The sequence below is a fragment of the Rhinatrema bivittatum genome, chromosome 6, assembly GCF_901001135.1.
Source record: "Rhinatrema bivittatum chromosome 6, aRhiBiv1.1, whole genome shotgun sequence".
NCBI classification, from domain to species: domain Eukaryota; kingdom Metazoa; phylum Chordata; class Amphibia; order Gymnophiona; family Rhinatrematidae; genus Rhinatrema; species Rhinatrema bivittatum.
The window spans coordinates 113,337,864-113,350,960 of NC_042620.1; the positions used below are offsets into that span (position 1 = coordinate 113,337,864).

The following is a 13,097-nucleotide window of genomic DNA, read 5'->3' on the forward strand; positions in this document are numbered from 1 at the left end:
ACCCCAGTTCACTCCCTACCGTCACCACAAGTGCCCCTTACCTCCTCTCCCACCCCATGAACCCCTCATTCACCCCCCCCCCCCCATAACGTGATCCTCAGTTCACTCTTTGTCTGCCCCACCCATACCCCCTTGTTAGCTCCTGTGATTGCAAAACAGGAGGAGGAAGACAAGGAGAGCCTTGCAGTTCTTCCAGTGCATCCTCCCCTTTTCCCCGTCCCTTGCTGGAGCCTGAACGTCAGGCTTTGAACCACATGGGCTCAAAGCGTGTCATTCGGTCCCTAGCAGGCGAGGAGGGAGGATGCACCAAAGGAGCTGCAAGGTTGCCCTGCTCTTTCTCCTCCTATTTCATAATCATAGGAGCCAGGGAATATGAGTGGGGCAGGGAGTGAGTGAGCCGGGTATCCCAGGGTTGGGGAGGTTGGCTTGAGCCTTTCACTGCCACCAATATTACTCTTCCCGGGTAGGCAGGAGAAGGGACATGCACCATCATCACCACCACCAATGCTTTTATTTTGAAAGGTTTCCTGATCTCCGACAGCAATTTGGCCAGGATTGGCCAATTCTGTGGCAAGTGCCGAATTTTGCAGTCTTTACCATAGCCACACAATCACAGGAGACCAGGGCCCTGCTTATTAGTAAATGACTAACAGGAGCCAATTCTACCCACCCCACCACCCCCCTGCAGTTTTGGCCTCAGGGAGGTAAATAGCAGCTGAACTTTGAAGACTCATTCACTCGAGAATCACACAAAGGACCCATTAACTGAGTGTGCAGACCCTGTTCTCAGTAGAGGTGGGGGACAGGACATGCCAGACTTTACAGGAGTAGGCAAAATTGAGTGGATAGCTGTGCTAAGCATCTGGACATGGGGGAGATGCCAGTCAGCGATCCCTGGGGCTTTTGTTAATACTTTACAACTTATCCTCCCCTGGAAAACGCAAGGAGTTGTAAAGTGCTACCTATTCCTGGCCTTCTTGGAGGTTTAGGATTCTTCCCGTTAGGCTTCTTTCCTCTCATGGGCACATTTACTGTGGCAGTCCAATCCATCAAAGTGGGTCAGTGTTACGGACTCCCAGCGTTTCTTCTAATGCCGCGCTCTGTTAGATGGAACCTTTCTAAAGAAGATGAGACCTAACAATAGTAAATAAGGTCTGCACTTTTAAGACCAGGAGATTCAGAGGCAAGCATACTTGGGCACCTTGCAGATTGTTGGGATCCTGTTGCTGACATTAATCTGTGTTTGATTTTTAGCTAATTCTCAGGCTCAGTTTTAATTTGATAAAACACATTAAACCCTCTGGGGCACTACCACTTGGGCCAAAAATACAGGGGTTCAATTTCTCTGGCATATATTCATGTGGCACAAATGCTACATATGTTTATACTGTTTCCAACGCAGCAACAAGGTGATGCATTGCCAGTATCTTGTTTGTGCTGCCTAGACACAGCTGAAAAGCATCTTGTGATCTTTAATGATTTAAAACACTAGCTCTAAAGAGGGGCAAAAAGAGTAGCAATAGTCACTGTTTGGCCTCCAGATGTGTCCATTGGCTTGTATGTAACCCAGAGCATAATGAATATGCGTTATACAAATTTGCACAACTAGGTTTCCAGATTATATGCAAATTTCCATATATAGGGCCGGATTTTAAAAGGGTTACGTGTGTAAAGCCGGAGGGTTTACGTGCCTTATGCACGCCGGGCCGGGCCCAGCGACGCGTGTAAAGCCCTGGGACGCGTGTAAGTCCCGGGGCTTGCAAAAAGGGGTGGGGGCGGGGTGAGGGCTGGGTCAGGCCTCCGGCACAGCGGCGCAAAAGGTAAAACAAATTTTGGGGGGGTTAGAGTAGGGCTGGGGGGGGGAAGGTTAGGGGATGGGGTGGGAAGGTCAGGTTAAGGGGAAGGGAACGGGGGAAGGCTGCGCGGCTCGGCGCGTGCAAGGTGCTCAGTTGTGCACCCCCTTGCGCATGCCGACCCTGGATTTTATAACTTGCGCGCACCAGGTAGCGCGCGCACATATACGCCCATGCGCAACCTTTTAAAATCTACCCCATAATGTTTGGAAAGCCTTGATATATCATGTATCCCCATGAGTAGTGATATCCATTCCTGTTGACATTCTAGCTTAAAAACCACTATGCTGTCAATATCTTTAATGCCAGGGGTTCTTTAGGCGCTGCAGCTTGCTAAGTCGATGGCACTTTGCCAGTAGTGTACCCTGGGTCTCCTAGATCCAGGAGCCAATACTTCCATTGTGGAGCCCAACCCCCATTATTCTCATAGCAATACTTAAATCATAATAATACAAAAGGAATTTAGGAGTGTTCTACTTCCGGCCTTTGGGGGGGAAACAAGCATTTATTTATTTTTTTTAATTTTTCCAATTGTTTCCCTGGGCCTTCATATGTTGTTATGGCCTCATTACATTGCATTGCCCATTCCCTCATGCAGAGGGGATGTGCTGATGCGGGGGAGTTGGGCAGCCGTACAGTATGTCTACAGGGCGGCAACGGTGAGGGCTACATTGACGGCAAGAGCCATTCCTCTGTTTGTGGCCAGCGGCTGGAGAGGAAAAACAACAGCGTAGCTGAAAGTTACAGGCAGTGGGCTGCAGCATGAAAGAGACTCAGGAAAGATTGGCAGGGGGGGGGAGGGGGAAACAATGGTAGAGGAGGGCTCAGCAGAGAAGCATCATCAGCTCATTCAGATGGTACTGAGGACTACATGGGGGAGGGTTTACAGTGCCACTTAGGCATGCATAGATCCACATCTTTTCTTTCTCTCACATACAAACAAGTAGACTCCCTCTCTGTAACTGGCACACACATATATACATTCTCTCTCTCTCTCTATCTTCTCCCTCCATGGATGATCCAAGCACTCTCCCCCAGCTAGACATGGGCACAGAGGGCTGGTGCAAGGAATGTCACTCAAAAGAGAACAGGCTTCTGCTTCTTCAGCTCCTCTCCTCCCAAGCAGAGTACAGGGAAGAGGAGAAGTGGTGGGCTGAGGTTAGAGCAGACTGAGCATACAAGAGAAGGCCCACTCTGCTCTATAATCCAGCCCCTCTCTTCTTTATCGATCCCCCTCCCATATTGTCCTGCAGGGAAGAGGGAGGGGGAGAATTTGGAATGGACAGAGGAGAGTAAAGAAAGGGAAAACTACTCTGCTTCCTAGTCCAGCCCCTCCACTCATGTTTCTCTCCCTCTCAGGCAGGGAACAGGAGGAACCTTGATTATTGGTGCTGACATCCAGGTCGATCAGCACCCTCCCAAAACCTAACACCCGGGAACATGGCCTTTCCCTCTGCTCCCCCTTCCTTCCCCCCTCCTCCCCTGGAATGCCATGTTTTCTCACTAGTGGATGCTAGGATTTTCCTCATTGATGTCTGTGGAGTCAGGATGAAAAAGTGTTTCAAAAAATATAAATCTGAGGCAAGTAGAGATAGACATGTGGGTGGGTGCTTTTGGCTTTTTGCTCATGGATTGCATGGACAAACCACCTTTTTCTTTGGGGAACAAATGTCACCAAAATGAATTTTCATGTTTGAAAATGGATAATAAGGTTCATGCATAGAAAAATGTGACAATTAATTCATTCTACAGCTCTGAGCAAGGCAGGCCAGAAATCTTTCATTTTGCAGGCAATTTTCAATTGGCCGCCTTGGTGCAAGATATTTATTTATTTATTTATTTATTTATTTAACGCTTTTATATACCGACATTCATTGGGAGTATCACATCGGTTTACATTCAACATGAACTTAGCTTAACACGCTTTACAGAGAACTGTATAAATACGATCAATTAGAAGCTGGGTGGTTAGATAACTATGTACAGAGTAGTTTGAATTTTACAGACAAATAGTACAAAGTAGTAACTGGATAGCTAAGTAATTATATACAGTGTAAGAGGTTATCAGGTTATTCAGACCATACAAAAGGTAAGAGGATATGTAGACTTTGCATACTAAATGCAGAGTAGGCAGGAAATGTGGATACACTAGGGCCAGGCATGGCAGGGGAATGTGTGGACAGGATAGGTGGAGGGGTGGGGGAGGGGGGATTAGGTGTATGCCTGTTTAAACAGCCAGGTCTTTAGTTTCTGCTTAAATTTCTTTGGGCAGAGTTCTCGGCGTAGAACAACTGGCATCGTGTTCCATAGAGCGGGACCGGCTATGGAAAGCGCACGAGCTTTTGTGGTTGCAAGGTTAGTGAGTTTGGGAGCAGGGGTATGTAGAGTGGCCTGGAATTGATTTCTGGTCGGTCTTGAGGTGGTGTGGAATAGTATGGAGTCATTGAACCAGTTCATGTCGGGATTATGTAGAATGCTTTGTGGATGATGGAGAGGGTCTTGTATTGGATACGGGAAGCAATAGGGAGCCAGTGTAATTCCTTGAGGACGGGTGATATGTGTTCATTTCTCCAGGTGTTAGTGAGGATACACGCAGCAGCATTTTGAAGAATTTGGAGTGGGTGAATGGTGTTTTTGGGAAGACCTAGGAGGAGGGCGTTAAGAGTAGTCAATTTTCGAGAAGATGGTGGCTTGTAGTACAGTACAAAAATCGGTGCGGTGCTTTTGTACCCATGTACTTTATAGCGAATTTTCAAGTTAGAAAATTGCCTGCACAGGCATTAATGTACCCATGTACTTTGTACATGCTTTATTTTAGGTGGAAGAACAGGAGCAAAACACGTGTGTAGATTATCTCCACCAACTTATCCATGGCCTTGGTCTCTCACCACCCTGGAAAGCATTTTTTTTGTCATGGGTAAATACACCCGGCTACTGAACCTAGATATTTACCTGTCCATGGGGGATCATTTTCATACAAGCAAATCTAGTTGGGTAGCTCAGTCGTCACTTATTTTAATTGAAATGAGAGTGCTGGATAACTTGCTGATTTGGTTGGTTTCTTTCATATTAGTTAATTTTACAAATAGTTTCACCGCTGCTTTGAGTTGGTTTGTGCTGTCAGTGTCCTCAGGTTTGCAAAACTCCCAAGCCGAGTAAATGACTGTGGATATATGAAAATTATTTGACCATCATTTTTTCTCATGCTGCTGCTGCAAAAAAAGATATGGGTTTGCCTGGGGGAGGGATATTTGGCTGTGTTTTGGGAATACTTATTTCTAAGTTCCAAAGCTATGAATTTCACAGGAAAGAGAACTCAATGAACTTTGTTTGTGCTAACCATAATCCAATAGAAAATCTATGGTAAACAGAGGATTTTTTTTGTAAAACTAGCCTTGAGCATATACTGAATTATATTGATATGTCTTACTGACAGTATTGTAGCATTCTTTGTTCATGTATCTTTTGCAGCAGGCTCCAGCAATTAAGCGCCGTCCTCTTCTGACTTTCCATGCAAAATGCTTTATACTTGGCTACTTAGGGAACTTTAAAACAAATTTATAACAAGCATTTTTTTTTTTTTTTGCCTTTTTAGCTGGAACTGGTGTACCATACATTTGGACGGCACAATTTTAAAAAGACCACAGCAAACCTAGACCTGTTTTTGAGAAGGTTTAATGAAATTCAGTTCTGGGTGGTAACGGAGATTTGCCTTTGCTCCCAGCTGAGCAAGCGTGTCCAGCTACTAAAGAAATTTATTAAGATAGCAACCCAGTAAGTACCCGTTTGGGGCAGTATATGAACAATGAAAGTTTGAAATCTTTTTTTGACAGTGCTGTGCCAAGAGCAGTAGTTCATATTAACTCAAAGAAGGCTGATTTGAATTTGGGACCAAATATATTAAAGAGTAGTCCCCCCCATTTTCTGCCTATGATAAAAAAAAAAAAAAAACTTAGTACATCTGACCCTCGGTAATTAACACATAGACTTCATTTCCAAATAGTGCAATATACATGAAAGCAAAATGATTTTTTCTGAATACAATAATGTATCTTCCCTGTTCAGACCCACTTTCTGGCCACAGCAGGCTGCACGTTGGAGAGCAACCTGCAGCTGAAGTCCTGTTGCTTTTCCATTGGATCCTGCTGATGGAAATTTTGTTTTTCTGCCTTGGAAGTATTTCTTCTTTGGCATCAGCCATTTAAAAATGCTAAAGGTGTTTTTTCCCCCTACAGCTTGTAGTTTTTGAAGCAGCAGGACATAGAAATAACCTCCCTTCTCCCTCTTGCAAAATAAAGGTTTACATCAGGGCTCACATGGACAGCAGGAAGCCTGGGAATGCTTAATTGTTTTATTATTTTAATTAGTCCTCACCTCTATTAACATTACAAAACAACTGTAGGGTCTTTAATGTTACCATGAGACCACACTGCAGCCAATGAAGCTGTGGGTGGGGAGAGGGATGCTAAGCTAGTTACATATGCCCATGTCAAGGGCTTACTCTGTGAATAACGTTAATATCAACTTAAATAACCCTTGTTTACTTTTGTGTTTCTAGAGCCTCTAGAAAGCTATAACTACATTGTTAAATGTGTATTTTACTGCTGGGGATCCTGTGGTGAATTCTGAAGAACAAATTTATTAAAACAAATGCAGAACTGGCAGAGCTCGAAGATTTGTTAAGAGACTGCTGGCTCTTTAGTGAGAACTGTGACAGCAGAACCAGTTAAGGTTTTTCAAAATATCAGCTTGTCTGATTCTTGGTTCCGCTGCGTTTTCTTTTGATCTTACTCCTCGTTCTTTTATTTTGCTTCTGTGTATTTCATTTCTTATATTTTGGGTATCCACCTTTTTTTTATTATTATTATGACCAGTTCCCTTGCTTTTAAAATCCTTTCCCAGACTTCTTTTATGAGATGTTTGTGCTGCCACAGGTCATTACAGAAGAGCTACCAAGATAGTGCAGAGCCTGGCCCATAAGCCCTATAGAGTGAGATTTAAGGATATAACTATGTATACCCTACAGGAGAAGGGAGATAAAATGCTCCAAGGGAAACATAAGGAAATATTTCCACCAGTTAATTATTTCTTTGAAATGATTTATATCCTGTGCCCTCCAGAATGTTCAGGGTGGGTTACAAAGCCAGTTATACAATCATAAAATAAAAACAGTAAAAATAGTATAAAAAATAAAAAAGACCTAACAGACTGACAATAACTGATATCTGGATGGAAAGGGATATCAGCCACAGGGAGCCTCACATGAATGATATGTTGCTGATAGATGGAAACTGAGGAAGCTAATCTACGATCTCAAATGCTTGTTTAAATAAAAATGTTTTTATTGCCCGCTTGAACAATTTTGGTTCACTGATGTTCCTGACTGTGAGCAGTAGAGAGTCGGTCCAGTCAGTCTGTCGCCTCTTCTCTGATAGGGATATGCTGCATGGGTATATGGTTTGTTTCATTGGTTGGGGCGAGGGAATTTTTAACATTCTTTTTTTTTATTTTAGTGCATGCTATTCTAAAATAGCATGCACTAAAACCAAAACTTGTCTGCTTGGTTTAAAACCAGACCTCAAGCAATCTCCCTCTGCCCCTGCCTTTCCCTTAACTTACCTGCAATGCTACTCCCCTGGGAGTAGAAGCAATATCCAGTCACTCCTATCCCCACTAGCGCTGTTGTAAAATGGTGATAGCTGACCTAAGACTGGTGTCATTTTGAAATACAAACCATGCATCAAAATGGTGCCAGCCTCAAGTTAACTGGCATCATTTTAAAATACAGCACCAGTGGGTAAGGAGCAACTGCAGATCATGTAAGCTAAGGGGAGTTCATGGGGGCTACCCAGTGTTTGGGAGGCTGTTTTTAATAGTGGTGATATGAATTGAAAAACAAAAAACATTTCAGTAGTTTTCTTTAGTTTTGAAAATGAATTAACACATCCTTATTCTCTGGTTAGACAAGCATACAAATCCCCATGCTTAAATTGGGCAATGGATATGTGGAGCAGCCTCTTAGTGGGGACGCTGGAGGCCAAAATAATTTTGAATTTCAAGAAACCATAGGAAAAGTACTGATTATTAACAAGGATGTAGGGCTATAACTAGAGATCAGATAGGCTCTGCATTATTGCAACAGAATAAAAATGGGCAAACCAGATTGGCATTGCTGTCTTTGAGGCTTACATACTATGGTGTAAATGGTTTTCCAAATGTTATTTGTGCGCATTAAAATGGCAAATAGCCTGTGTAATCATGTTTGCAAAATTTTTTGTGCACTATTTATGGTTTAACGTAAAATTTTGCATTTGGAGAACTGTTCGCAAAACTTATGCAAAATTGGATAATGAGCTTTAAAATCCTGCAAATCAGCTCATTAGTGATTCTGCATCAGCAAAATTTCATTCCCAAAATTTTGCAAAAAAAAAATTTCATGTGGAACTTTGCTATTCTTAGAGAGGCGTAGATAAGATTTTTGGAAAAAAAACCTAACAAATTTCTTGCTAACATTTTTGCATGGAAGTTGCTGCAGTATTTATCTGCATATTATGCAAATAGTCCATCTCAAAGACTTCCGTGAGTTATTATATAAGGCTCATTATCTGCCATCATATTATGTGTTTCTAGGGCTGCATAGGGATATCATGGGAATTAGCACAGCAGAACCCAATTTAATTACATTCATAATGGGGGAGTGCCCTAGCAGAAAAGCTTTCAAACATCTTGAAACACTAGTAGCTCCTCAGAAATGAACTAGGAATTAAAAAAAAAATGTGGTGTGTAATGATTTTGTTTGCCTTAACTGCCTACTAAATTATCTAAAAATAGTTTTGCTAGTACTGCTATCTTAACATCTCTCTGTAGGTCACAGCACTTTCTCTCAGCTGTGGCACAGGAGACCTGTGTTTGAATCTTCTGTTTATGTGAGGCGGCAGCAGGGTAACATGTGCATTGTACAAATGATATTTTTTTGTCCTGGGTTGACCTGCCACCAGCACTCAAGGGTAACTAAGTCCAGCCGTAGACCAGCAAGAGCATCTTAATCACCCCAGAGGGCTGAGCTTTTAGTGTTATGAGTAATGAGACAAAAGCAGCAGTACTGATTTGATTAGCTGACGTATATTGATTACAAACTAGTCAATCCTTTTGACTCTTCTGTTTCAGCTGTAAGGAATACAAAAATCTGAATTCATTTTTTGCCATTGTTATGGGTCTAAGTAATGTTGCTGTGAGCCGTCTCTGTCTAACATGGGAGGTAGGTGTCGCTGCCATTCAACTCAAAATTGGTTACAGTATTGTATGTTTGATAAACACAACCTTGTTCAAAGAATTTTTAGCATTAACCTTTCTACTAGCTAGCACAATTTCCTGGAAATCTACAAGAATTAACATTGTGATGTTACTTAATAAATAGCAAAGCATATAAAAATCAGTGTTTTTCAGGTAAAAATAAACATTCACAATGACCTCATTTTTGTAAATGACAAGAGCATGGCTTCTCCAGACTTACAGATGTTACTTTACTCTATAAATATGTATATAGATTGTCATTCTACACACAGCAAATGTGACAGGATTTTGGTTCTTTTATGTGTCACAACAGAAACTACCAAGCAAGTTCAAAAAGATCTATGCAGAATTTGAAAGCTTAATGGTAAGCAACTGCATGTATATCATATATGAAGTTCTATAGATAATCACAGATTCTGCATTGATTTATTTTTATTAAGAAAGTAATTACAGTTTCTTGTCTGACTTAAAACCCCTTCTTTTTCTTTCTATAATAAAAAAATTGAAAATGAATTTTCAATATTTAAAAAAATATCAGGAGAGTTACAATTTCAAGCCTAGCATTCTCAATACAGTCAAGTCATAGCAAACACCTTTCTATAGTAGGAAGACAAACCTGCTAACTTAAAGGTGAATTTTAAATCCCAATACATGTATTAATTAGGGGATACGCAAGGAAGTTGAGCTCGCGTGCACTGAGTGGATTTTAAAAGCTGCAAACACACTTGCATATCTCCCACAGTGCGCACATCTCGAAATGTTACAAAAAGGGGCAGGCATGGTCTGGGCAGGGCATGGGCATTTCGAGGCATGAACCTAAGATGCGTATGTAAATACTGATGCGACCCGGTGCGCACCGAGGCCCCCTCAATCGTAATTTTACTTCTGCTATGGATGCCTTGTAAGTTAAAATGTAAAGAAAACTGAGCAGATATTCATGGTTTTAAGGGTCAAGGCTACCTGGGGGAAATGAAGGCTATCAAACCAGGGGGGTTGGAGGGCCTCTCTCTTAACTGGGTGACCTGGGGATGAACTGTTAAAAATGGGAATATGGTGTCAGCGTGTGCCGATTCTAAAATTCCCCACTTTGCACGGCAGAAGCGGGTTTTGTGATGTGTGCAAGGCCAGGCTATTTTATAAAATGCGCATATGTCTGGGCGCAGGTCAGTGTGCGCATGCAAATGTGCACACACGCGCCGGTTTAAAAGTTACCATCCCTGTCTGATTCCCCCAAATAATCCATCCCATCTATCAAACATAGGCAGAGGACATTGTTTTGTTGCAATGCTCATTTGCAGTGAACCCTATCAGAAAAGTTTTATCTGTACAAGTAGTGTGTATTAAAGAAGGCTAATCTGGCAGGTACACCATACCCATCTTTCATGAAATTCAGGAATGTCATTCAAATCTTGTGGTATTTGTGCTCAAGTTTGCGTTTTCCCAAAGTAATTTTCCCATGGAGGGAATGTCCTATATCCTGATAAACCAAGTTGTTCAAATTAAAGTTGGAAGCCCTCTTTTATTTTGTCGCTGCTTCTATTCTTGCCATGACCGACTTAAGGATAATTAACTTGTTCTTGAGGGGCTATACCCCTTTCACTGGTAATCCTAGAAAAAAAGCTTCTAGGGTAAATAGTAATCGCTAGGGATGTGCAGAGGGACGCCATACATTGTATTCGGAATTTGTATTCGTCGGGGGGCAGATACGTTGCATTCGGCAAGGGGGGCCCCGATACGTTTATACGTTAATTCTTATTCATTTCCCGGCTAAAATTAAATTAACTACAACCCTCCTGACCCCCCCAAGAGTTACCAAAACTCCCTGGAGGTCCAGCAGGGGGCCCGGGAGCCATCTCCTGCACTCACACCCTCGGCTGCCGGTATTCAAAATGGCGCCGATAGCCTTTGACCTTCTATATCACAGGGGCTACCGGTGCCATTGGTCAGCCCTGTCACATGGTAGGAGCAATGGATGGCCGGCGCCATCTTGTGCTTCTACTATGTGACAGGGGCTGACCAATGGCACCAGTAGCCCCTGTGATATAGAAGGTCAAAGGCTATCGGCGCCATTTTGATTACTGGCAGCCGACGGCCCGAGTGCAGGAGATCGCTCCTGGACCCCTGCTGGACCACCAGGGACTTTTGGCAAGTCTTGGGGGACTGTCAGCCCCTGTGACATAGTGAGGGCAAAGGCTGTCGGCTGCCAGTATTCAAAATGGCACCGATAGGTAGGAGCACAAGATGGCGCCGGCCATCCATTGCTCCTACCATGTGACAGGGGCTGACCAATGGCACCTGTAGCCCCTGTGACATAGTAGGTCAAAGGCTATTGGCGCCATTTTGAATACCGGCAGCCGAGGGTGTGAGTGCAGGAGATGGCTCCCGGGCCCCCCCCGCTGGTCCACCAGGGAGTTTTGGTAAGTCTTGGGGGGGTCAGGAGGGTGGGGGATTTGTTTAAATTGGCTCCTTTAGACGGCCGAATAATTCGGCAAAGATTCGTTGTATTCATGGGAAATCGTGATACGTTTCGCTTCCCCACGAATACAACGAATATGGCCCTATACTTTGCAGATTACCAATTCGTAGGGAACGAATGCACACCCCTAGTAATCACTTAGATGTAATTTGTCTGATAGCAGACAGTGCCACACATATGGACATGGTTGCCTTCCTGGCCATTCTGTCTTTAGCACTGATTCAAAGCATTAGCTACCAAACGTAGCATTGTTCCATCATTAATGTGCATGTTACAGAATGTTTAGATCTGTTTCAGTTTTTCTCAATAAGGGATATGTTCACATCTCTTCTGCAAGAGATCTTATGTCTATCTTCAAGAGTTGATATATAGAAGAAATTAAACTTGTGAAAGATCCACTCTACCTAAACTGTCCTAGACAGATTTGTATCTGATCTGATCTGAAAACTTTTAATAACAGAGACTCCAACACCTCTCTCGTTAATTTATGCGAGTGCTTTACTACAGTTTAGTGTTGTGCACGTACATTTTTTTTAATTTCCGTTTTTTGATTTGTTTGTTGTGTGTTTCATTTGATACAAAATAAAAAAAAGAATGCAAAATAAAAGAATAAAATAAACTGTGGGGCTGACGCCCTCCCTCTCCCCATAAAAAACCCCCCAGCACTGGCACCCCAAAATTTAAAATTTCAGGTCCCACACCCCCATTCCTCTCTTATAAAGCAGGAGTGATCTCCAATCACTCCTGCCCCACCAGGTCAGCATTCAAAAATGGCACCCTCAGTTCCTGAGACTGGCATGATTTTGTTGTACAGAGAGAGATGTGGAGGTACGTCCATAGAATGAAGTGACACCAGCCTTGGGGTTCGCAAGCACCTTTTTTACATTCTGACATATGCACCCCAAGGATGGAGTAATATGGGTGCAAGGGAGCTTCAATTTTTAAATTTTGGGGCACTGGTGCTGTTTTCTCAATGGGGTCTATAGGGGGCCTGGGCTGGGACTAATGGCTGCTCAGTCAAAATGAAATGAAAATGAACAAAATAGTGTTCATTTTTCTTTCGTTTGGTTTTCAAGATGAAACGAAAGCATATCCCTAGCGAGAAAGTACTTCACAATTACTAACCTGAATTTTCATTGATGCAATTTTTAAGTCAATAATTTCTATCCTGCATGGCGTTTTAGTTTAGAATAGACTAATTAAAATAGTTAATTAGTATTAATAAATGTCTGATTTGTTTGTTTTCTTTAAGGATCCATCAAGAAATCACAGAGCATATAGACTTACTGTAGCCAAATTGGACCCTCCTATCATTCCCTTTACACCGTTACTCATAAAAGGTAACTTAGAAATTAACAATACCTCTAATGCAGACTTGTAGAAACGTAGGAGCTGATTTTACATGGGCGCGCATGTTATAAAATACGTTTCCAGCGCATTGCACCAGATTCTAATGTCCACACAGGCATGTACGA

General features: G+C 42.6%; 1 protein-coding gene across 1 annotated transcript in view; it reads left to right on the forward strand.

Moving 5' to 3' along the window:
- Positions 1–13,097, forward strand: part of RAPGEF4 (Rap guanine nucleotide exchange factor 4) — a 464,996-nt gene that overhangs the window by 424,208 nt on the left and 27,691 nt on the right. The window contains exons 26-29 of the mRNA XM_029605798.1: positions 5,449–5,627; positions 9,021–9,111; positions 9,460–9,510; positions 12,875–12,962. Of these exons, the coding sequence (XP_029461658.1) occupies positions 5,449–5,627; positions 9,021–9,111; positions 9,460–9,510; positions 12,875–12,962 (409 nt within the window). The remainder of the gene's footprint in view (positions 1–5,448; positions 5,628–9,020; positions 9,112–9,459; positions 9,511–12,874; positions 12,963–13,097) is intronic.